The sequence below is a fragment of the Phoenix dactylifera genome, chromosome 8 (assembly GCF_051530095.1).
Source record: "Phoenix dactylifera cultivar Ajwa chromosome 8, Ajwa_hap1_PhDact_Kaust_v1.1, whole genome shotgun sequence".
Classification (NCBI taxonomy): Eukaryota; Viridiplantae; Streptophyta; class Magnoliopsida; order Arecales; family Arecaceae; genus Phoenix; species Phoenix dactylifera.
This window is the reverse complement of record NC_143197.1, coordinates 22,553,003-22,579,820: the sequence shown is the minus strand read 5'-3', so window position 1 is coordinate 22,579,820 and position 26,818 is coordinate 22,553,003. Positions and strand designations below refer to the sequence as shown.

General features: G+C 36.5%; 1 protein-coding gene across 4 annotated transcripts; it reads left to right on the top strand.

Moving 5' to 3' along the window:
- The first annotated feature begins 5,713 nt into the window (after nucleotides 1-5,713).
- LOC103723004 (F-box/RNI-like superfamily protein) lies at nucleotides 5,714-25,190 on the top strand. Of its 4 annotated transcripts, none has more exons than XM_008813783.5 (8): nucleotides 5,714-6,113; nucleotides 14,598-14,828; nucleotides 16,950-17,356; nucleotides 17,743-17,928; nucleotides 18,712-18,904; nucleotides 20,375-20,451; nucleotides 21,432-21,582; nucleotides 24,338-25,190. In XM_008813783.5, the coding sequence occupies exons 1-8, from the start codon at nucleotides 5,868-5,870 to the stop codon at nucleotides 24,632-24,634; spliced, it is 1,788 nt and encodes a 595-aa protein (XP_008812005.1). In that variant the 5' UTR covers nucleotides 5,714-5,867; the 3' UTR covers nucleotides 24,635-25,190. The 4 variants fall into 4 exon arrangements, with proteins under 4 accessions (XP_008812005.1, XP_008812004.1, XP_008812006.1 ...); XM_008813782.5 differs by having other exon boundaries at nucleotides 5,714-6,152; XM_008813784.6 differs by lacking the exon at nucleotides 5,714-6,113 and adding an exon at nucleotides 6,163-8,972.
- Nucleotides 25,191-26,818: the final 1,628 nt, after the last annotated feature.

The following is a 26,818-nucleotide window of genomic DNA, read 5'->3' as shown; positions in this document are numbered from 1 at the left end:
GACAACTTAACTGTGTTCCTAGACAAGTTAACTGTATTCTTAGATAACTGTGTTCCCAAACAACTTAACTGTGTTCACAGACAACTTAACTGTGTTCCTAGACAACTGTGTTCCTAGACAAGTTAACTGTGTTCCTAGACAAGTTAACTGTGTTCCCAAACAATTTAACTGTGTTCCTAAACAACTGTATTCCTAAATAAGTTAACTGTGTTCCTAGACAAATTAACTGTGTTCCTAGACAACTTAACTGTGTTCCCAGACAAGTTAACTGTGTTCCCAAATAACTTAACTGTGTTCCTAAACAACTGTGTTCCTAGACAAGTTAACTGTGTTCACAGACAAGTTAACTGTGTTCCTAGACAAGTTAACTGTGTTCCTAGATAAGTTAACTGTGTTCCCAAACAACTTAACTGTGTTCCTAGACAACTGTGTTCCTAGACAAGTTAACTGTGTTTACAGACAACTTAACTGTGTTCTTAGACAACTGTGTTCCTAGACAAATTAATTATGTTCCTAGACAAGTTAACTGTGTTCCCAAATAACTTAACTGTATTCTTAGATAACTGTGTTCCTAAACAACTTAACTGTGTTCACAGACAACTTAACTGTGTTCCTAGACAACTGTGTTCCTAGACAAGTTAACTGTGTTCCTAGACAAGTTAACTGTGTTCCCAAACAATTTAATTGTGTTCCTAAACAACTGTGTTCCTAGATAAGTTAACTGTGTTCCTAGATAAATTAACTGTGTTCCTAGACAACTTAACTGTGTTCCCAAACAAGTTAACTGTGTTCCCAAACAACTTAACTGTGTTTCTAAACAACTGTGTTCCTAGACAAGTTAAATGTGTTCACAGACAACTTAACTGTGTTCCTAGACAAGTTAACTGTATTCTTAGATAACTGTGTTCCTAAACAACTTAACTGTGTTCACAGACAACTTAACTGTGTTCCTAGACAACTGTGTTCCTAGACAAGTTAACTGTGTTCCTAGACAAGTTAACTGTGTTCCCAAACAATTTAACTGTGTTCCTAAACAACTGTGTTCCTAGACAAGTTAACTGTGTTCCTAGACAAATTAACTGTGTTCCTAGACAACTTAACTGTGTTCCCAGACAAGTTAACTGTGTTCCCAAACAACTTAACTGTGTGTTCACAGACAACTTAACTGTGTTCCTAGACAAGTTAACTGTATTCTTAGATAACTGTGTTCCTAAACAACTTAACTGTGTTCACAGACAACTTAACTGTGTTCCTAGACAACTGTGTTCCTAGACAAGTTAACTATGTTCCTAGACAAGTTAACTGTGTTCCTAAACAACTGTGTTCCTAGACAAGTTAACTGTATTCCTAGACAAATTAACTGTGTTCCTAGACAACTTAACTGTGTTCCCAGACAAGTTAACTGTGTTCCCAAACAACTTAACTGTGTTCCTAAACAACTGTGTTCCTAGACAAGTTAACTGTGTTCACAGACAACTTAACTGTGTTCCTAGACAAGTTAACTGTGTTCACATACAACTTAACTGTGTTCACAGACCTGGGGTCGACCCCTGCTCACGTGGAGTCGACCCCTTAATAGCACGAGTCGACCCCTGCTCACCTGGAGTCGACTCTCTCAGGCTTTCCAGAGAGCTGTTTTTCTGCCTGATTTCAGGGGTCGACTCCATATCTTTAGGGGTCGACCCCAGCTCTTCAGGGGTCGACCCCAGCTTGACCCCAGCTCAGCATAAGTCTACAATAATTTTCTAATAATACTTAACTGTGTGCACAGTCGAAATAACTGTGTTCCGGGATGATTTAAATATGTTCCAAGCTTATTTAACTGTGTGTCATGTTAGATTAAGTGTATTCCAAACTTATTTAATTGTTCCAAGCTTATTTAACTTTATTTTTATTTTTTCCTTTTTTTCTTTTTTTTTTCTTTTTTTTTCTTCTCTTCTTCCCTTCTTCTTCTTTCTTCTTTTTTCTCCTTCCGCGAGCTGGCGGCACACAGTTAAGTTGTCTGCGAACACAGTTAACAGGACTGTGCACACAGTTAAGTGTTCTTAGAAAATTGTTGTAGAAGTGAGCGAGTCGACCCAAGATTCTCACGAGTCGACCCCAGCAGAGCAGGAGTCGACCCCAGTTCAAACTTTTTCTTTTCTTTTTCTTTTTTTTCTTCTCTTCTTCCCTTCTTTTTCTTTCTTCTCTTTCTGCGAGGCCGGCGGCGCCGGAAAGGGGCTGGGCCACGGCGGACGCTGGAGGAGGGCGGGCCGTGGCCGGCGACAGCCGCAGGATGCGGGACGGCGCCCTTCTTCCTCTTCTTCGGCACCTTCCCACCATGGGGGCGGGGGCGGAGGCATTCCCGACGGCGCGGCCGCGGGAGGGGGCTCGGGAGGAGGCGAGCCGGGCCGGCGGCGGCCGCGGGAGGGGGCAGGCCGCGGTCGGCAGCACCCGCGGCTCGGAGATTACAGTTCGGAAAGTCTCTGAAATTTTTCTTCTTCGGAAGGATGGGAGATCATGAGAGAAGGGGCATTTTCGGTATCTTATTTCAAAATAAAAGGGGCTCAGGGACCGGGAATTACAGTTTGAAAAGTTTCTGGACCGGTTGTTTTAGATTTAATTAACAAGGACTTTTTGTTACAGTGGAGTCTTTAGAGGGATGGGAAAGTAAATTCCCCTTTCTTTTATTTTACTTTTTGCTCTTATATTTGGATTTCATTTTTCCCATACTTTGTTGCAATTTGAATTACATAATATTTGCCCATCAAACCAATGTCTTGGTTTACATTAAAGAATTAGCTTAAATTAAACCATTAACTTAGATCTAATAAAGTCATGGCATTCTGTATGCAAAATGATATGGAATAAAATTATATCTATCCTTTTTCTGATTTTTTATTAGTTTCCCCAAACTTTTAGGATTAACTGGGATTTATTTTCATAATTTATTTTTCTTTAATTATGTTATTTATATACTTTGCTTCTTTTCTACTTTGATTTTGTTATGTTTCTTTGCGATGTTATTTATATCTCTAGGCTATATGTCTCCAGAATTTGGTATAATCTGAGTAGAGTAGAACTTTGTACAACTCATTTACACCTTAAATATTGTAATATTAGAGGAAACCTCCTGAGCTTTTGAATTAAGCAAAATAATCTTATATCAAATAAGTTGGAAGAGCCAAGATTAAGCAATTTTTTACCAAGGCATTTAATGACATAAATTCATTTAATGGAAATTATTTACAATTTGATTTGACAATTTAATATACTTCTCATATAATTGTTAGATCTTGATATGACTCTGTAGATGCTCCAAGCCAATAAATCATTCTATTTATACTTTGTTTTTCATGTAAAAGAAATAATGTGTAATATGATCTTTTTTACTTTCGTAGTTTCAACCAGAATTGTTGTAGAATATATGATACTATATCTCCTTTTTGTTTTTTAAAATAACCAGATTTTAATTTCTATTTGTATTACTCTTAAACTTGTATTGACTATTTGGCGCTAATCAAATCGTTTAATAGTTGAAGCTAATGGACTAAGCAAGATGTACGGCAATATTTTTACTAATATTTCACTTCGAGATAGGGTTGCAAATATAAGTTGCGTTGACTTGTGAACTAGCTAAATAGACCCGACACCATTCTGAAGATCTGTGGGTTGAGTTGGGTCAACAAAAAATAGTCTTGACTTGATCCAAACTCGATTTGGCCCAATCCAGAAACTGCAATCATATAAATCTTCTTTTCTTTTACTTTAAATATCATTTCCAATTCAATGAATATACTTTCATTTAAAGTAATTCATCTTTTTCTATCTCAACAACTACATCTCCTTTCATATATTTTCACTTAAATTATATATAAATATTCATATTTTGTTATTTATTTTGTTGTATTTATATTTATAATTCACTAAAGTACATAAATATGGATTTAAAAATTGTAACTTGTAAATTTTAAGCAATGAATTACTTTGATGAAATTAGATATTTTTGAATGAAAATTTAAGTTTAAGTAGCTTTTTTTATTATTTTTATAGTAATTTTATATTAGCTATTGATTACTATATTTTATCTATAATAGAGTTGCTAGATGCTTGTTTCGAAACATGAACCCAATATGGCCTGAAATTTTTTATGGACCCGATCAGGCTCGACTCGATTAGCTAATAGGTTGGATCTAGGTCTAAAGTCATGACCCAAAAATAATAATAGATTTGGTTGGGATCAATATGCCTCGGTCCGTCCCAATCTATTTGCAGCCTCACTAAAATATATCCCATTTTATTCATGTAGAAAATAGGAAGAAATCACACAATCATTTATATGAGAGTCAAATGAATAATTACAACTTACACTTGCACATTTATTTATATTAAATACCAAGTCTATCAAATACAAATTTAAGGCAATGCTAAATTTGCTGATGACTGAAACATTTAGCATGTATGATTGATATACAAGATAATCCCCAAAGTTTAGCTTTGCATAGATTGAATATAGCAAAATAAAGCAAAAGATCAAGGCCAAATTTAGGTACAAAAAGTACTTATTTTTTATCATTATAAAAAGTAGAATATATATTTTTCAATGAAGCATATAAGTGCTGAAAAATAGATAAATTTTTAAAAAGCCTCTTATCACTATTTTTTTTTGGGATGTGTGTCGTTGGAAGCCTAAGTGGTGAATTTTTCATCTCTCAACATGGATGCACAAAGTGCAAAGGACAAAACAATTCATGAAGATCTAGGGTGTAAACAACCTTAAAAAATGGCCATCTATGCAAGAGAGACATTCAGGGGAGAATTATATATAAAATTATTAAATTCCAAGAAGAAATTTTAAATCAAATATTAACTATGGATATTATTATATTGACCAAGATTTCAATATCTCAATATTGAACAAAATTCCAAAAAATCTTGGATCTTTTCATACAATAAACCTCGATCTCGATTCATCTTGATTAGACTTGTTCACTACTGGGCTATCTGCTCAGGTCTTTTGATAGATATGAGCCAAGGTTTTAAGTTTGGTATGCCAGGCCGAGTCTAGAAAATAAGCCTATTTAATAAAGGGGTTGGGCTCAGGAAATTAAAGCCTGGTCCAAGCTTACTTGGCTTGGATTTTTTGTTAAATTTCTTGTGTTGCTGTTTGATGTATTTATATATTTAGTTGATAATTGTCATTGATACATAAACTTAATAGGATTATACAACATTTTATATATGCTATCGATAATATTTAATTTTTCATATTTAACATTTTAAAAATATCTTTAAATATTTTTAGTATTTTTAAATATATTAAAAATGATTAAAAATTTTGAGATCCGATCTGAAGCCCACAGTAAGGGCCATGTTTAGGCCTGGAAGGTAGGCCCAAAGTTGGGTCGAGCTAGATCTGCGTCCAAGCAAATTGTATTGACTTTTAGGCAAAATTTTGTTGGAGCCCAACCCGGCAAAATCTTATCGATCTTGGCTTGATAATCGATTTTTGAGCTTATATATATATATTTTAGAGTAAACGGAGCATAACTCAGCTGAATTTTTTTTTTATTGAAAAAATTAAGATTTTTTTGCCAAAAAAAGATAAATATTTTCAATTAAGTATAAATGGGAAAAAAAGAAAGGCAGGTAAATGGTGGTAGTTTCTACTCTAGTTCGTATACGAACGCCGAGATATATAATATAAATATAAAAGCTCCTTATAAAGCACCCACCTTGTCCGTTCTTTCCCTTCCCATTCTCCACAATTCCATCTCGGGCGGCTTCCGCTCACAAGGCTTCCTCCCACCGCTCGCTAGGGCTCTCCGCCTTCCCCCATTATTCCTTCCTTACCACCGCGATTTCGATCTCCAAATCACTCCACAGCCATGAGGGGTAGCGATCTGATCAACTCCAGGCTCCCCGACGAGCTGATCATGGACGTCTTCCAGCGACTCGAGGCCAAATCGGACTGCGATGCGGTGTCCCTGGTGTGCCGGCGGTGGAGGAAGCTCGAGCGCGCCAACCGCCGCACTATAAAGATCGGGGCGTCCGGGCCCGCGGATCGGCTGGTGGAGAATGTCGTCGAGCGGTTCAAGGGGCTCCAGAACCTCTTCGTCGACGAGCGCCTTCCGGTGGCCTCTCTTAGCCCGCCGCGATCGCCTCCCTCTAGGGTTCTTCCTTTGATCCTCTGTTTGATTACATGATTGGGCTCTTTCGGACAAATTAATATGCAAATTAGCCTCCTTTTTATGTTTCCCATGAGAAAAACGCTTTCTTTGTGGAAAGATTTTTAAGGGTACCTGATATTTCAAGGAATTTTTAGGTACTGTTATGATTTGTAATCGAGAGCGAACCTAGAATTATTGTAGAATTGGGGTGGGAAATCGTTGAATGGGAAAAAGGTTAAATTATTGGAATTACTTCTTTGCCAATCTTTGCCAATCTTGAGTACGAGTATATATTGATGGCGGAGGTCTCAAGGACGTTGGATAAGTTTGGTCCTATTTGTAGATCAGGGTGATAATATAAACTTATTAGAGGAGTATGGTCTTGAAAAATCAACATTCATGTGGTCTAACTTTTCACTTATGTGTGAATAGGGGCTTGACTGATTGTCACAGTGCTCTACTTGGCAAATAGCTACCAGAAGATCAAGTCTCAAGTTTTGGATGGTGCACATAGTGTGGTGGGTCTCCATCAAAGAAAAAAAAGATTCTTCAGTTACACCAAGATCTATAAGATGAGTAAGCTGTCAAAGGCATGAGCATACATTCCGGAAAAATGGTGGTTGAGAAAAAAATACATGGATGATAGTTGCACAAGCTAGTCCTTTTTTAGGATAATAAGGAATATTCATTACAAAAATTCTTAATTTGTGTGGGAAGAAAAAGGAAGCTGCTGATAGAATGTGTTATTTGTCCTTCTTAAGAAATTAGTGTGCATTGCCAATGAAGTAACTTGTGATTGGTAAAATAAATATATGGCACAATAAATAAAATGTTAATTCTGGTGTATATAGGATATTTTTCTCTAGCCAGAAAAAATGCTTTGAACTTGCCCTGTTCATATTTGAGGATCTGTGCGGACATGCATTTAGTCTGACATTGGATGTGCATTAGAGAATCTTTAATATTTAAGTAGGTCAAAGATCTCAAATAATAACTTTTGGCTAGTCTTATTAGATGATGTTACTAGTCATTACACATAGTATCAGAGAGAACTCAGCTAAAACCTATGTGTGGCTCGGGGACATTGCAGTATATGCTCTTTTCAGGTTGATCATGAACCGGTCATGGTATATTTGTTTTTGATTGGACTTTTTCTTGTTAAGGACACCAAATCTTATATGGAAGGGGTGCGTGAGAACCTGTGAGGGCGTGTTTAGTCCCACATTTGTTGTGCATTGCAGAAACCTGTGCAGGCATAATTGATCCCTCATTTGTTGTGCGTTGTGGAGATATTGGGTACTTAAGTAGGGCCAAGGATCTAAATAATAACTTTTAGTAGCCTTCTTGGATAAGGTCCTGGGTTGTTACATCATGCTATTAGAGTGGATAAATATTCATTATTGATGTTTTTTGCAGGTAGAAATTGGTTTCATTTTCAAAGCTAGCCATTTTAGTAATATATTGTATGGTAGGTGATCTTATTAGTCAATATTAGGCTTTTAAAACATGGGATGTAAAATGAAGTGTTAGTGGTGATAAACATGTATTGTGATCGACAAATACAACCTGTTCAGTAAACAGGTGACAACATGGATAACTTGTTAAACCGACTTAACTTTGTCAAGCCAGGTCCCACTTGGTTCACTTGACACTACACAGTTATCTGATTAATGATTTACTGTTAGTTTTCACTAATTTCACATATTTATTTAGCATGTTGCTGTGTGTAATATTCCACAATTGGAACTTTAAGATATGATTGCACCTGTATAAACAAAAAATGGGTTGGTACTTAGGTCAGTTACCAGTCTCAAGTCATGATCATGTTGAACTGATTAAACAGGTCAATTTGGTTCCAGGCCTGTCAAGTAGCTAAACCTGAACATGACCCATTCAATAAACAGTTGGCTGGGTAAATCTGTTTATGACAAACATGATTACGATCCATCTAAACCTGCTAACTTTGTGCTAGGTTCTAGCCAGGTTGGCAGGTTGGGTCAGGGATTCCATCCTTATGACATACTTCTGACCCCGTTTGAAAGCCTCTAGTATTATAATTGAACCCATGGTTGGCTGGGTGATTCTACGAGGTTCTAGCATGGTTCATAGCGATTATAAAGCATCCCGTATATATAACAAAACTAATCAACCTGCTGATTGGTTGGCAGAATATGGATCATTGATTACTAAGCGAGTTGTCTGGCATAATTATGTTTCACCATAGCTGATCAAATATTTGTATAGGAAGATGTACAATGAAATGTGCATGAATGTTTTACTCAGGGGTGTCCCCTTTTCAGCAAGTGGGAAGTCAACAAGGTATGTTGTTAATGGAGTTCGGCATCCATGAGAGAACCATATGATTAGAATGGGTCCATATGGCATAATTGTGTGATGATGAAGATGACAGTTTAGGGATTGAACCTTCATTAAAATCCCCATTGCTTTGAGAATTAAACATCATACTTGTAGCATGAAATCAACTCACATAATAATTGATTGTTAGGAGGCCTTGTGACCAACATGATCTTGGATTTTCTAAATGATGCAGAAAGTAAGGGTTGGAAGTATCCATGGGATTCTTTCCCAGAAGGGTAGAGCCATTGAGAAAAAGAATTATGAGCAAGACAGATTTACAAGAGATGGTTGTTAGCATGGGCTTCCTAGCTTGGCAGGCTGAGAAGATTGTATGGAGGCCATGGAGTGTGGAGGCTATGTAGGCCTATCAAGCGCATTCAAGTCACTTGGTGGTAGCAGATTAGTTACTTGTGGACATGGCCTCAATCAATGGGCCCTGATATAGAAAAGGAATCACAGATAAAGGTGTGGAAATTTATAAAATAAAGGAAATAAAATGTCTCTCATGAGTTTAGTTTTATATTGTGCTTTAGTACCATAATAATAGGTGTTTGAGTTTGACTAGTTCTCTTGATTGAGTGGGAGTGTATACATAGTAATTTGCTAATAGTAATCCCTTCATTAGTGCAATGTTGTTCTGTATAATTATGCTAAATATGGGTTCCTTACATAGTAGAATGCTTTAGGACATCTAGTTCCCATTAAACACAAACAACTGATCAGGCTCATTTCTTGTTGCTGAAAACTATCATCCTGATCACATGCTTTAATGTGCATTATATATTGATTTTGACGTGAATCAAATGCACTCACTATCTTATTGTTGAATGCAATGTATCTCATGCACTACCAATCTACATTGCAACATCATGAGAGCTTCATGGCTGAACATTGCATCATATTTTGTCTTCATCTTTTCTTGTTGCTGCACACCTTAGAAATCCTTGGATGAGTTGACTGAAATAGAATGTAAACTTGTATGTAGATAGTTGTGCACCCGAAGTGCATGTCGAAGTGTTATCATTTTGTTGAAGAATCCTACCTATCTAATTTTGTGATGTTTGATAATGATATGCACTTTTTTTGAAAAATGCCTTTTACACATGCGTGGTAGTTGTGGATAGTTTCAGACCTAGAATAAGACATTAATTATCTTTTGAAGTAAAAAATTGATAAAGCATGAGATTACAAAGTGTAAGAATGACTTGGGCATGCGCATGAATTCTGCTTAGGCGCAGATAGTATGAATCAAAAGGCTCCAACACCCTGCCCCATCACCAATAATTTTCCCTGCATTGCAGGTAAGCTGCATGTGACAGGACTGGTGCTTTATGCCACCATGCCCATGAATCACACCAATTCCTTTGATGACACCAACCCTCTTATGCTATGCTATGACAAACTCAGCTATGCATTATTACTCCTTAATTTAAGGAAATTCCTTGTAGAAGGAATTGGTGTAACATATGGGAGATATCAGTCAAGGTTTTAGTTATAGAAAGAAATAGCTAGGAAAGTAGAGGATTTCAATGATGAGTTTGTTTGTAAAGTAAAATATGGACAAAAGATAGGGGTGCTATTTGTTCACTTGTCATTGTGGATGTAAATAAGGGCTGAAAATGGATTGGGTATGAAATGGGTATCGGTGTATCCATATTTGTGTCCATTTTTTTTGATTACTATGAATATGAATATTAATTGAATGCTAAAATTTGTATGCATATTTTTTTTAAGAAGATCAGGATATGAATTGAATATTGACATGTACAGATACTAAAGCTGATATATATCAGATAGTTAAATTAAATTTTATGCCACTTTTTATTTTTTTAAACTCATTCTAAGCATGTAAACCTCCCCTTTTTTTTTAATTTTCTAGAACATACAAGTGATAGTAAAAATACCAACCAAAAGATATAATTGATCATCAAACTTTTCTAGTGAATCATAATGAATCTGTTTGAGATGCTACCTACCAAATCAAAGATGTCATTGTACAAAAAGAAGGTTAAACTAAAGGTAGATAGATGTTGTCACTTATTTTGCTTTGGAATATATGGACCTATATGAAACTAAATAGAATTGCAAAAGAAATTGAATATCAAATAAAAATAAGATATTGGTAAATTCATATCATATATTAGTCGGATACTATAATTTTAATCCATTTGTGGATAGGTTCGGATACAAAAATGGATCTGAATGGGTAATACTCAATAAATTTTCACTTCTAATGTAATTGCACCCCCCTTCCCTTCTCGTACCTCACTCTTTTCAAACTTTTATTATGGTCCCTTTCCGCTATGAAAGCTCCCTTCCACTGCCATCTAGGGTCATTGGGGTTTGTTTGATTCTAAATCTTTTGACCACTTTTAGATCCTGCTAGCAATGAAGGGTTGTAATCACATTGACACCGAGCTCCTGGAAGAGTTGATCATTGAGATCTTTAAGCAGCTTGAGACCAAATCTGATCATGTTGCATGCTCATTAGTGTCTCACAGTGGCTTAAGCTTGAATGTGCCTCTCCTTGCATGATAACAATTGTATCATCTGGGTATGCTGACCAATTGGTGGAGCTTATTATTGGTCATTTCTTAGGAATCCAGAACCTCTTCATTGATGGACTTTTTGAATTGACCTTTCTTCTAGAACCAAGTTCCCATACCACTAGGTTTTGTCCTACAATCCTTCATCTGCTTTCAAAATTATGCTCTTATTTAGCAAATTAATCTTAAATTAGTTTCATTTTGATGTTTTCAAAAAGAAAATTCCTTTTTGTGGAGGATTTTTATCATTTACACTAGACCTATAAATTTGTTTTAAAACTATGAATTTGCCTTTTCCCAATAGCAGAATTAGAATCTCGAGGAAGAATGAGGATTGAGGTATTGCTTGTGGAGTTCCTACACCACTTGGTATGTATGTATCGGCCATGTGCGACATGTAGCACCACTTTGGATGATTCCCTGGTAGAACTGACTCCATACCTACCCATACTATCCCGAACTAATCTTGTACTACTTGATGTAGTATTTATTTATTTATTTATTTTTGATTTATTTGATTTGGCCCTGAAGTTGTCAACTTCTAACTTGCATCACCTCCTCACAAAAGTATTTATGTATTGACGGACCGATACAGGGAGATATATCGATTTTTAAATCCTCAGAAGGAGTATATGTTGATGGCAGAGGTATCAAGGACTTCAGGCAAGTTCAGTGCTATTTTTGAGGTAGACTAAACTGAAGAACGGACTTTGAAGAAATGTTGTTGAATACAAAAAGGTTATTATCTTAAAATATCAACTTCATTGCAGAGTATAACATGGTTAATTGGCAATGTGGTAATCTATGTAATGAGAGGTGTGGAAGGCACAAATCATACATTTTGAAAAGTTGGTGTTTTAGGAAAAATATTTGGAGGTACTTGCAAAAAGCTATTGCACAAGGACTTAGGTGGATCTCTTCATATAGATACTGTTCTTCTTTCTTAATAAGGTGTTATGAAAGAGTATGAACCTGGTCATGACATTATAAGGAAATGGAGTTGCATGAATGCCACCTCAGTGTTAAAAAAAGTACACACTGATATGGTTTGTTTGCTGACCTTCTTAAAAGAAATAATGGTTTCCAATAAGGTAATGCACCATGAGTTGAACCAGAATTGCTAAAATTGAGATGTGACATTTGTTTTGAAATTCTATTTGCAGTGTGTCTAGAATATGCATCTTCAGCTAGAAAAGAAATGGTTTGGACTTGCATTGAGTTCATGTTTCCCCTCCCCAACACCAACCCTAGCATTGGAACTAGTTTCATTTGTGCAGCTAGTCTTCTAATGTTCTGAAGGTATATTGTACGCTTGATGATTTAATAGTCAACGTTAGACTTTTCAAGCTTGAATACACTAAAGGACAAAGACTTAAAACCCATGGGATGGGTCCATCCCGATTTCTGTGGACGGTGATGTGCCATGCCATGGTGGATGTCCCATCCCATCACATCCTGGTACTCAGGATGGCGCCCCATTCCAAAACTCGGGATGGTGGGCACACCACCATTTTACAAGGAATTGTTTCCTTGCTAACGCATCAGTGTAATGCGTTATTGAGAGTTAGAATTTTTTGTGTGTTAGAGCATCTGAGTATATTTGTTCCTCGTATTCTGCTCTCATGGATTTAAGAGCTTGTGATGCCATCCCCCCTTTCCCCGTTCAAAAAAAATAAAAAACACACACCCACACAAAAAAAGGGAAATGAGAGAAAAAACTTAATAGTTAATGTAACAACCTAGTGAAGGGAAAGGTGTTGGTATTGTTACAGTCCAGTACATGCCTGCTGGCATGAACCAGAACACATTATTACTTGAAACCTTGGTCTAAGGAGTGCATCTAGAATCTTGTTGTAAATTAAAATGCTAGCTTGAGAAGGTAAAATTGCTAGTTTTGGAAGGGAACAGTTGTCTGGCTTTGCCTAGGGTTCACTTACGTTGAAATAATATTTTGGGAAAGATGTAAATGAGAGGAGGTTGTGCAAACCAGACATAACAGCTTATATGATAGTTGAGCCGAGTTCAAGTTCTGCTGATTTGGTTTCAAGCTGAACTTGCTCTGTAATGAAAAACTCACTTAAGGGCTTTAGCAAGAGTCTATGATCTGCCAAGGCTTCCACACACACTTTGAGGTGCTTGTCACCATCAGTTGCAATCTGACAACCGAGACACTCTTTTTTCTGTAAAATATGATGATATTTGATACATTAGTATGAGAACTAGACTTTTTTGTTTATCAACAATAGAGAAAATAATTTCTACATTTTTTGGAATCTATATTACGAGATTAATTGAGCTGAACATAGAGGCTGGACCATTCTCAGTCTCGGCTTTTTTGTTAATAAGTGAACACCTCATGAACTTCCTGGATCCTTTTTGGAGCTCTTCCTGAGATGAGCAGCAGTTTGTTTCATGGAACAACTACTGCCTAAGTTAAAGAAAAAATTCTGATAGAAACATTTCTACTTGCATCCTATAAAGATACTGGTGTACATGACAGATGTGGTCCTATTATATTTTTGGATTTTGTTCCTTTTCTTTTGTTGTGAGAAAACTACTTTGGATCGGCTCTTTGATTTGAAAAATTAATGGCATACTATGAGAACTAAGGTGCCTCGTTATATTTGAGAAGTTAGGATGCATAATAACACATACTTATAGATGGTGTTGAAACTTTACATAACCATAACTGTAACTATAACCATCCAGCCCTTTCCAACTATTTGTTGTCATCTTTATTGATCCTTATTCATCAAGAATTCCTATTTATGGATTTAGGGATAACAATTTAGGGATAACAATTAAGGTTGTGATAAAAGCTATTTGATGGGTGTCCTATCACCATTATCTCTAGCAGTCAAAATGCCGAATGGGTTCCTAACATGCATTATAGATTATTTATTTAGTTAGGAGAAACAATAGCAGTGTCTTCTTAGACAAATTCTAGCACATCACATTCTGAATTATTAGTTCGAACGCCTCCATATTTTTCTATTCTTTTAGATCTCGTCAACTCAACATGTATTATTGAATTTGTTAAAATCTTTCTTATTTTATATTTTTCTAGGATTTTTCCTGCAGTTGCTGTAGTGTCTTCCACTTCTTATACTGACAACTGATCGTGCATTACATCTCATGCTCATTGTGGGACTCATCAAGTTCGGCATGCATATCGCTACCACCTTGCAAGCATCACGTCTATGTGCTGAATCTCATTTCCTTGCAGGACATCCTACATGTTACCTATTTGCAAAAAAGAAAAAAGATTCCTTGCGTAGAAGGAAATCTAAGAGAAGAAAATAGATCCCATCTTTCTGCTACATATTTTTATAGACCGGGTGAATATAGTTTTTTCCTGCCCTGGTAGCATTTGTCAAAGGATGTCTGATTTATTTATTAAATCATTATGAACTAATGCACACTAGTGTATTTTCTTTTTTATTATTTAATCTCACCTTCTAAGGTTATTTTCTTTTGAACTTTATTGCTGACATTGTGCCCATTAGCTAATTGCTAACTTACAGTGTCAGAATTCATTATGCAGAGAAGGAGACACACTAGCCCACCAATGGAATTTCGTCATGTGGCTGAAAGCAGTGAGTCTGAAGACACTGAACTAGATCGATTCAGTCTATCTGATGCTGGTCTGGCTGCTGTTGCCAGGGGTTGCAAGGGACTTGAGAAGGTTAGCTTAATCTGGTGTTCTAGAGTAACATCTTTGGGTCTGACAACCGTTGCTCAGAACTGCAAAATTTTAAAATCCTTGGACCTGCAGGTATGTCTTCTGTTTTTTCATATATAACTGATCGCTATTAGTCATCATTAGATATTATAGTTTTGATTCTATGTTTTGATCTTAATGTTGAAGCAAAGGCTTTCTCACCATATTTCTCAAAAGAAAGGCTGCTGATGCACAAAGTTCACTGTTTAATCTAATCTTTTAAGACTGGGCCATTTCTTTTTTTATCAAAATTGTGAAGTTATATATTTTCTAGGAGAAATTTTGAAATATATCTAAGCTTGAAGTTTATAAAAGGAAAATTTAGAATATAGATGCTTCTTGTCCAACATCATCTTGCTAGAAAATCTGCATGAATTACTCTCGCTCTTCACGTCACCATTTTTGCTGTTATGTACATACATAAATAGATGATATATGTTTATGTGAACATGTGATTGTGATTCTTGTTTGTAATTTGGTATGAAGATTACTTGTCATTTTGTTGACATGGTGAATTGATCTTTGGATGTTGAATCAGCTATACTATATCTGTACACATATATGTTTAATTTAATGCATTAGATGGATTTTACTGCTTTAACAGAGAGACTTGTTAATTGAGAGAAGGTAAAAGAAGGAAATTAAGAAAAGAGAATCATGAATCTTCAAATTGTCTATAACTAGGATGACCATATTGAAGACTTCTCTCATTATTTTTCCCTTCACCACATCATCAAATGACGATATCCTTAAATTGGAATAATTGTTGGAGGGAAATTTAGGGACTAACTGCATCAAAGGATAGACATTTTGTAGAAGTTGATCATGCACTTTGACTTTGATAGGGACTTGTTCACACTTCACACCAAATAAAATAGCAAGAGTTGCATTCTATAGTTTGTCAGGCTGATCTGTGTGTCTGTTTTCATAAGCGATTGCTTGGCCGCACCTACTGACAGGAAAAAGGTTATCTTATGTGAAGTGAATGCAACATCAATCTATATAACGATATGAAGCATGGTGGCAGGCAGATTGATCTTGTTCAAAAATTGGAGTACGTAATGGCTAGCGGGTGAATGCTGAAGAAGTTCACGATAGTATTGTAGACTTCTACTGTTTACTTTCCTGAAAAATGAGGACAAAAGTGATTTTTCTATTTGGTATTTTTGGTTCATTAGCTGTTGAAACATAATCTCTGGGAGGTAGTAATGAATAGATGAGGCTATCAAAATATCAAATAACAGGAATTCTTTTTGAAAATAATAGTAATCTATAGGATGTGCTATGAAGATTATCTAGTAGTTCTTTCATCATTTTGTTTTATGAAGTTTTTGACTCAAGTTTCCTTCCTCTGTTGCTTGTGAAGATACATGAATAAAAAAACGTTTTGGTCTTGTAGCCAATGCAATCATACTGTTATTTAGGTACTACACAGCCATCTTTTTAGAGTATCTCGTGGCATTGGCATTGTATATTTTAGGTACTAGTCACGTGCAGTGTTTTAAAAGTGGCTGCGGTATTTGCACGGTCAAGGGTCTTCATAATGCATGCTGTATGTGAGCTGCGTATGCTGATGCATATGTGTTTAGTATTTTTAACTATATAAAAATAAATAAGATATATTGAGTACAATAAAAAAACAATAGTGATAATAAATTTTCTTGGTAGTAAATATTAATATTAATATTAATGAAAGTAACAACCAACAATTAGTTCTTATTATTTGGTACTTGATACTAATGGTTATAATTATGACATAATTGAAACACACATTCAACCTGACCATCAGTTTGAACATGCTTCATCCGCTTAAGCCCAAAAGAGTGGGGCACATATTTGGCTGCATAATGCTAAGCCTATCACATATGCAGCTGCACAATGCTACTTGAGCCACACATATGGCTGAATAGTGCCAAGTCCACTGCCTTTTCAGCCCGTGTAGTGTAACCGCATATTTTAATTGCATATAGGAAATATGGTGTTGTCAGGGTACTGCATATGTACATATTGTAGATTATGCTGCCTTTGTGATGTGGAAAATAGATAACTTGTATGATATTGTAAACTATTCGGCCTTTTGATTTGCTTTGTTACTCTGTAGAAATTGGGTACCTTAATGCTTGCTTTGAAAGTCTCTGGCACAGAAATGCTTCAGTTATTCCCCTTTCTGTACAGGGTTGTTATGTTGGAGATCAAGGACTTATTGCTGTTGGCCAGAATTGCAAGCAACTTGAAGATTTGAATTTACGTTTTTGTGAAGGCTTGACTGACACAGGTTTGGTTGGATTAGCTGAAGGTTGTGGGCGTTCATTAAAATCTCTCGGCATTGCAGCATGTGCTTGGATTACTGATAAATCTTTGGAAGCTGTTGCATCTAACTGCACTTTTCTGGAAACCCTATCATTGGACTCAGAAAACATAAGAAATCAAGGAATAATTTCTATAGCTAAAGGTTGCCGATCTTTGAAGGCTTTGAAGCTGCAGTGCATAAATGTAGTTGATGAAGCTTTGCTAGCCGTGGGCTCATTCTGTTCTTCATTAGAATTGTTGGCTCTGTACAGCTTCCAGCGATTTACGGACAAGTATTATACCATGTCTTCTCATTTTATCCCTTATATTAAATGTTGGAAGCTTTGAGTTTCTGTGAACTTTTATTTTTCTGTTTGTTGCTGTGAGTCGGCTTCTTGGACTGCACAGGGAACTTTACAGTGGTTGTTAGACTGGTTGAATATGCTTTGTGGAGTTTATATAGGAGGCCTAGGAATGTCCAACTACATATTTATGAATTCCCTGCAAATGCACATGAATGTTTGATAATCGATTGCAAGTTTACAAATTATTTTGTTTGCTTTGATGCATTTTATTGATCAATTGTTGGTTGCTTCTCTTTGTCCTTTTTTTCCCTTTTCATTCTAATGGCTCAATAGTTGAACAATTTACATGCTCATATTTATTTTGCATCCTGTAGGAGCCTTTCTGCTATTGGAAATGGGTGCAAGAATCTTAGAGATCTTACTCTTAGTGATTGTTATTTCCTAAGTGATAAGAGTCTAGAAGATGTTGCCCGTGGCTGTACCAAACTGACACATTTGGAGATTAATGGCTGCCACAATATTGGAACATCTGGAGTAGAACATATTGGACGGTCATGCCCGTATGTCTTCTTTTCTATAGTTTATTTTCTATACTGATGACTATTTTTTTCTGCCTAATATTTTATATTGATTAGTAATATGCCATATATCTCCACATCTTTTGAATTACCCTTTTTGCTTATCTCTAATCAAATCAAGACTATGAAAAGATGTCTCTTGAAGGCTATTCTCTAAGTGCATGGAGTCTCTAATCCATCTGATCTTAAAGAAACTGGTATTTTGCAGAAATCTAAAATACTTATGAAACAGATATATTTATATAATGACAGATTGATTCCCATCTTTCCTAGAAAACAAGCCATGGAACTCTGTGCTCTTACAGTTGACTTCTATAGTAGAATGTTGCTAGATGTCATCAGATTTGCTTCATTAATTATCATGCTCATTATGCAAAAGAGGATACAACCTTTAAATCAACTTTAAAATCATTGAGTAGATTATCATTTTTAAATATTTTTAACCTAAATGTATTTGAGTTGTTATTAAATCAAATAATAAGTTAATAGAAAACCTTAAGTTGGAGGTATCACGTCTCAACTTGACACGATATCAGGAACTGCAGAAAATAGGCTCTTATCACCTTCTGAATTCCTTCAGTTATAAATGTTTGCATGTCTAAACAAATTGGTAGTTACACTGGGATGCATGTGTATGATGATATGCTAATTTGTTTTACTTTCTTCATTCATCATTTATAAATATATTTCCTCTCTCTCTATCTCTCTCACTCTTTTATAACTTAACTCTCAATATAAACCACTGTCCGACAATGTGGGAAACAGAGGCCTATTGGAGCTAGCTTTGTTATATTGCCCAAGGATTGGTAATAGTGCTCTTCTTGAAGTTGGCAGAAGCTGCTCGCATTTGCAAGCTCTTCATTTGGTAGATTGTTCAAGCATAAATGATGAAGCGATATGCAATGTAGCTAAAGGTTGCAGGAACCTAAGGAAACTTCATATCCGACGTTGTTATGAGGTAAAACTTACCATTTCTGTTAAAAACCTTTCTCCCTTTTGTCGCTTATAATTCTTCTGTTTTCAGATTTAGCGGATGGTTAGCTTTGAAATAAAATAGTTGTTGTAGAATGAATTAAATTATTTTATATGTTGGAGGATAACTCCTGATGTATATTTTAGATTAATATAACCATCAAGATTATCAATTTAGCTTGGTTGTCAATAATAATGCAATTTAAAATTCATGAATTCAAATCTCCAGAGCTTAATTTTATTTTATTAGTAAAACAAAATAAATAGTCAACTAAACTTTTTGTTGTTGTTGTTTTGCCGGCACCAGGGCGCATATTGTGTGTTGATATGACACAGTAACATGCCAGTTCACATAATAAAAATAAAATACCAGTACAGGTACTGGTAGTGATACTTAACTTTATATTGGATCAAAATCATACTAACAATCCATGACTATATATATTTATACACACACACACACATATATACATACATATGCATATACATACATATACATACATACATACATTAATACATACACACATATATATATCTCTATATATCTATATCTATGCATATACATACATACATACATACATATATATGTATATGTATATGCACATACATACATACATACATACATATATATGTATGTATGTATGTATGTATGTGCATAGATATAGATATATAGAGATATATATATGTGTGTATGTATGTATGTATATGCATAGATATAGATATATAGAGATATATAAATATATATGTATAGGTATATATATGTGTGTGTGTCTATGTGTGTGTGTGTATGTATGTATGTATGTATGTATTATTGTCACTTTGTTATCTCATTTGTAGACTCTTCTAATTTCATAGATAATCTCTGCTTCACTACTAAATTTCTAGGAGTTTCCCTTTCATCCTTGACAGGCTTCTTGTGCATGATTAAATGTGAAGTAAATATGGGGTGTTTGTTGTATACGCATAATTTGCAATCTGTCTTGGTATATCTACCCCAAAATAGTTTAGCTTTTTATAGTGGAGAATGATATTGCTTGTGAAACAAGTAATTGAATGCTTCATAGAAACTCATGTAGGACGGCTAACTTATAAGAAATATGAACACAACAAAGTCTTGTAGATCTTTGGTGGATTGATAATTGAGACACTCCAGTAACTATAATCTTTGAAGACAATCGTGGGTCCATCTTGAAGTTGCATTTAACTGGTCTTATCTTGAAGTTCTGTTTCAGGTAGTTTATCTAGCAAGTGAAAAAATTCCTTGTGTCATTACTCTATTCTGAAGTGAACTGAAGTAATAATTTTTTTAATCCTTCTCGAGCGTTAAGACAGCGCTTTATATTTATATTCAGAATATCCTTCATGGGGCTAATATATTAGTTTTAGCAGCAATGGGTGCTTTTGAAAATCAGATATATAACTTTAGCTATATAATCTTTATTTCTTCTATTGGCAGATTGGAGATGAGGGCATTATTTCTGTGGGTGAGAATTGTAGATTTCTTACGGACTTAAGCCTTCGGTTCTGCGATAGGTGACAATATCCCTATGATCTTCTTCTTTTTGCTTCTTTAAAGTGGTGTCTTCATACCTATCCTTCAAAGGTGTTTAAATTCCTAGTTGTTTAAATTCCTAGTCCTGGTTTCTTCCCCATTCTCCTATTTTCAATTATGTTATATATCTGTGCTCCAAGATTGTTCTGAGAGTCATTAGTACAACTATTATGCATAAATGCTTAACTGTATAAAGGCTTGTCCATGCATTGTTCTTTCAGTTGTGTATAGTTTATTCTCTTCTAATTTGCTACCTTTTTGAACATTTAGTTAATAATCTGAATATAACTCTTAACATTGATCTAGATAAATGTCATAGTTTTTGTTTCATTGTTGATTACTACGCTACATTTGAGCCTCCGTTGCTCATACAATTTGTATTTAAAATACCAACATGTAATAAATTTACTAGCATTCACACTGAAAAACGTTGATTATTTTTGGGGGTAAAAAGAAAAGTTGCTGCTTTCATCCTGACATGCTAACCATTTTAGCAGCTTATTGGAGTAATGTCATAAGTGGATCCAATAAGCATCACTTTTAATGACTTATGAAGATGATGGATGGCGAAAACCTACTATTGAGCCTGGACATGTCCAAGTCAAGGTTTATATCATCAGATAAAAGTCTATAATCAACTATGTTTGAATGTCCTCTAATGAATCAATGGATTGTTATACAGAGGATGGTAGAAAGGGATGCTTAATGCTTGTCTCTCCATATGCTTAATGCTTGTCATAGTGGCTCGTCAATGAACGAATTTTCTCTATTTATCCCTATGATGTTCGTGCATGTGGCTCTTATTAATTTACCTGGCCCTATTTTAAATTTTTGTTTGAACTATCATTACAATTCTCTCTACTCCTAAGGTCTTTAGTCTTTAGCATGGAAATGTATTGTTTAGTATTGTTCGACTCATTCTTCAGTTTCATTTCAATTTTACCTTCGTCTTAATTGTCAGGCTTGGTGATCAAGCACTTGTAGCAATTGCTCGAGGTTGTTCCCTCCGACATTTGAATGTTAGTGGATGCCATTTAATTACCGACATTGGACTGACAGCTATTGCTAGGGGCTGCCCTGATCTCATCTACTTGGACGTCAGTGTTCTTCAGGTCTCTCTCTCTCTCTCTCTCTCTCTCTCTCTCTCGCTCACTTTTGTGTGCATGCACTTGTGCACATGCCTGCGTGCAAGAGTGCACGTGCGCACACAACCAGATTCAGCCACCACCGCACCCCTCATACAACTCCAATGTATGTACATACATATAATCATAACATATGCTCCCTTGCACCACACCTTCACCACAGAGATGCATCTTATTTAATTATCGCTCTGCGCTTTCATGGAACCTGATTTCCTTGCCCAATAAGCACAAATATAAGAGAAACAGAATTGTGCAGCCTAATAAGAATATTTGAAAACATGGCCATCCACCCAATATCTTCCCTGGCTTATTACATCATGGTTATCATACCACTCCTAATCACAAGTGAGATCTCAACCATCCAGTTATATCTTTTTACCACCTTATATTGTATCACAATTACCTTAACATATCATTTCCTATGCGAGTTCACATATTTCCAACTCTCAGTTATGTCCCTCTATGTAGTTTCCATCCACTTAAATATAAACACAACTTTGTCCATTTGTGAGATTGCTTGAGCTGTTTCTGCATTTTCTTTAAAACTGTGGGAGCTTGTATGACTATGAACTGTCTAAAGCAATACCAGGGTTGTAACTGAGATAAACGTAAGCAACCCAAGCCAGCTTGACCTTGGATCCTAATTCCATGTAGCTAGCTTGAGTTTTGCTTGAGCTCATCACAAGCTAGAAACTGCAAGCTCAAGCTTCCCTGATCTGTTATCGAGCTAGCTCATGTTCAGCTGAGCAGGATATTAGGGGCTAAGCGTAGGGGAAGTGGCTTATCGGAGTTGGGCCATAGGAACCACCTGTAATCTGTTGTCATTGAAAGCAGATCTAGATGTGCAAGGAGATATAAGTCAGATCAAGAGATGTTCTGGTTTCAATCCAAGTCGTTATCATCAATCTCGAGTCCATCACTATAACCATCATTGGGGAAAAGGAGAAGAGAAGTGAGAATTAAGGAACCCTGTAATGGAGTTTGGGAGAAGAGAGGGTAAGATGAAAAAAAGGCGGTATAGGTGTTCAGTAATTAGGTGTGGAGAGGGTAAAAGGAGAAATGAGAGGGTGATGTTCCAATTTTAGATTTGGAGCTATTTTAAGTCTTGATGGATTGGGGGGGGGGGGGGGTCTCAGCCATTCCGCCCTATTCCTGTGAAAAAATGGGATTGGGTCAAGGGTGGAACTCTGAAACCCATCCAGGTGGGGGAAGGAGGAGGAAAGAAAGAGATGAATGAAAGAGGAAGAAAAGGAAAAACGAAAGGAAGGAAAGAAGAAAAAAAAGGAAAGAAAGAAAGCAACTAAAAGAGAAGAAAAAGAAGGAAAGAAGGAAGAAAGGAAAGAAAGAAGAACAAAAAGTAAAGAAAGGAAGGGAGAAGAAAAAGAAAGGGAAGAAAGAAAAAGAAAGAAAGAATGAAAGGAAGAAGAAAAAAAGAAAGAAAAGTAAGAAGGAAGAAAGGAAAGAAAGCAGCAAAAGAAAAAAAAAAGGAATAAAGGAAAGAAGAAGGGGGGGAGAGACGAAGGGTACCTATTGGGACGACCCCGTCCATGAAACATCTGGGACACCCCCACCCACGGGATTTAAAACCTAGAGGGTGGGGCTCATAGCAGTGGTGGTTTAAATAAGTTTAATTCATTTGAGCCATAAATTAATATCTAATGGCAGTAGTGTTTGTTATTAAGCATTGAAGCCATTATAGCCATTATATTAGATCTAACAGCTGCTGATCTAGACACACCTTCATACAAAATTTGTTTATAGCTAATAAATAGGTATGGGAATAACTTTTACTTACAAAATGTAAAAATAATATAAGAATATGAGATCTATCAGCTGATATAGACACTTCTTCATACAAAATTTGTTAATAGTTAATAGATAGGTGCGGGAATAAACTCTACTTACAATTTAAAGATAATGTAGAATATTTGTTCATTTGTTTATTGTATATTTTTAGCTACATGAGACATAGCTGATGTTTGACTTGTTTATCTTGTGCTCCAAAACCTTGCTTGTGTTCAGCTTGTTCACCATCGAAACAAGTCAAAATAGAGCTGGATTTAGAGTCATACATGAGCTTCTCACAATGACATTGTGTCCACTTGATGGCTCTGTATATTATTTGTTGGTATCTGTCATTCTTTGCATATCGAGGTTGTTAATTGCAGAAAGCTTGTGATTCTAGAAATTGTTATCTCAAGCAGAATGACTTAAAAAGCCTAGGTAGCACATGAACATTATATTTTTTCCTCTGCATGCTGGGAGTTTCTTTACTAGCATGCGTGGATACCCTAGTAGCAGATACATTGGCTGAGAAGATGAAGGCCAATAGCCTGCGGAAGATTCCATTGTTATGAAATCCATCTAGCAAGGTGATTTTTGTACCCAATACACTTTGGGATTCTCATATTGGTCTGACTACCATTCCCCAAAATTCTTCCATTTTCTTCTCTCAGACAAACTTCACATGTAAAGACACATAGGCCACCTGAAGGCACGTGCAGATCAGCATTCTTTTTTGGCTTTACTTTGTCTAATGTAAATACCAAGATGTAGAAACCGACATTTTTGTGTGAAACTAAACCTTCGCATTCTGAGCGCATGCTACAAAAATTTCTCATGACTGCCTGTGCCAGGAAATTAGATATATCAGCATTTGTTTTCTTATTGCGCCTTTATACACTTCTGTTGTGTGTAAGACACTTTGCCTTATTTTCTGCAGAATATAGGGGACATGGCATTGGCTGAGTTAGGTGATGGGTGCCGTCTGCTAAAAGACATTGTGTTATCCCATTGTCGGCAAATAACAGATGTTGGTTTACGCCACCTTGTCAGGGGATGTACTAGGCTTGAGACCTGCCATATGGTTTACTGTCCGCTTGTAACAGCTGCTGGAGTTGCTACCGTCGTCTCAAGCTGTTCCAATATCAAGAAAGTCCTGGTTGAGAAGTGGAAGGTGAGTGAGAGAACCAGGCGGAGAGCAGCATCAGTCTTATCTTTCCTCTGCGTGGATCTCTAGTTAGTGTCTTTTCTTGGGCACCAACAAGGTCCTTGTTAACAAGTAAAAAGGTCAATCAGAGGTCACGTATCTTCCAATATCTCTGGATAATATCAACATAATGTCCTGTTTGAGAAAGGGGAAAATCGGCTGCCCTTCTTCCTCTTTCATTCATCCAATGGATTTATAGTTGGTTATTGTAGTCTCAGCCTTTAGCAACAGGCAGAGGGTCCTTCCTGAACCAAGTCATGGGCCAACTAGAGAGCTGGATCAGTACTGGTTTCTCTCGTGTAAGGTTCTAGTTCCAACCATAGCAGATCCATCTGCAAGATGGGTGACTTTTCCAACACCTCTCCGCTGCTGTGAGTCGAGCAATTACCGACTTTTAATTCGCTGGTATTTTACAGAAAGTAAATCTTGAATCCAATTCATTGTAGTGAAGAATGTAAGGACTCTCCTGTTTTCTTATGGTGTTATTATATATATTATAGTACTCCGTTGGGTTGTACATGTAATAATGTACCGAACATCAGTTGTTTTGAGGATTTTAATCGTATAAAAGAACCTTTATGGCAAATCAGTGATCAATCAAATCTGTGGTTGCAGTAGATGGAATCGTTCAAAAGCAGCACTTCTTTGAGAATGTAGATTTTAAGCCTCAGAAATCATGTCAAGATACTAAGGTTAGCTAAAATGGCCAGCTCAGAACTGTGTAACTTGGTTATAGACTAGATTCCAAGCTTGCATGCTACGATCCAGGGTTCTCGGTGTGACGGACCGTCTTCTTTCTCAATAGAATTGGTGGAGACTTGTGTGCAACAGAGTCGACCATGCATTGTGATCTGTTTGTGCGTTCCAACCTCGCTGCACAATTGCCCTGGACTCGTAATTATGAGAAGAAACAGTTAAAAGGAATAAAGGTACTCATGAGGGACGTGATTGCTGTCAGTATATAGAATGGTGTATATTTTCTGGTAGGCATAACAATCATGGCTATCAAATAGGCGTTACTTAATCCCTTTGTTCTGTGATGGCTCAGATGTTACTGGATGAAATATGGAATCCTATCCGATCTCCATCATGCAAACAGGTCTTTGCTTCTATCCTCACCGAGCCTATAAAGCTGAAGCTATAACGGCAGGAATTTTATAGATGGGAAGCAGTAAGAAAGGAATGTATTCTCCAAGCTTCAGGTTGTTCCCCAGTATCTGCTTCATTTCGACGCGAGCTCGTTTTTCGAATAAAGCATCCTTGCCTGCCATGGAAGATCTCTAAGTACAAATGTCCATTGCCGCCAACCCTTGGGAGCCCCAGGTGAGCATCCTCCTGTTCGCTGTTATTCCTTCGACCTTTCCCTGGTCATCTATTTCTAGCTTTAAGGAATGGAAAGGAAGAATGGCCTGGCAAAGCCTGTTGACATCTGTCGCAGGCTCTTCAACTTCCTTGTGAAGAATTTTTCTTTGGATCGATCCAAACCGGTCATCCAGGGAACAACAAATGCTCCCATCCCCAAAAAAACGAGCCCTTCTGCATGGGAGGACAGGGAATCTCAGGTTCAGGTTCCTGTCTCCAAAAAGGCTGCTCAGGCTGGGCTTGTGCTTCCGACAGTAGTCACAGTGGAGCGCCCGGCTACTGTCCCTATGGCCAGTGGTAAAAGGCGCGAAGACTCCACAGCATCAAAAGATCAAGATGGCGGCACCACCTCTGTGAAGCCACGAAAGAAGACTATTACCATTTGGGGTGGCACGGAGCTGACTGAAGAAAAGGATGTGAAGGATGAGTTGGGCAAGAAGGCACCCATGGAGGAACAAGGCAAAGCAGGGAAGACGGAAGCATCCGATATAAATGTGCAGTGTTTCGAGTTCATACGGTGGAAGAGGAATTCCTTAAATTCTAATGAGGAAACTGGACCCAACTCTTCCTCTCCATAGTAACTTCAGCTTTTGTTTGTATGCAATAAATGTGAGCAACATGTAGAGTCGCCAAAAAAATATCAACATGTATGTATCCATATGTGCTTGTACAAGTTAGACGACTCCTCCAACTCTCCAAGTATCTTCGAGGTTTAAAAGTACAGTTAAGAATAAAACATCAAATAAGTTTTGCTATTAAGTCATAATTTATCATGGCAAACAATGACTATAATATTGCATGAATAATACCCACTTGTTTCAAATAAATCAATCTACCTCTACCACCAAATAC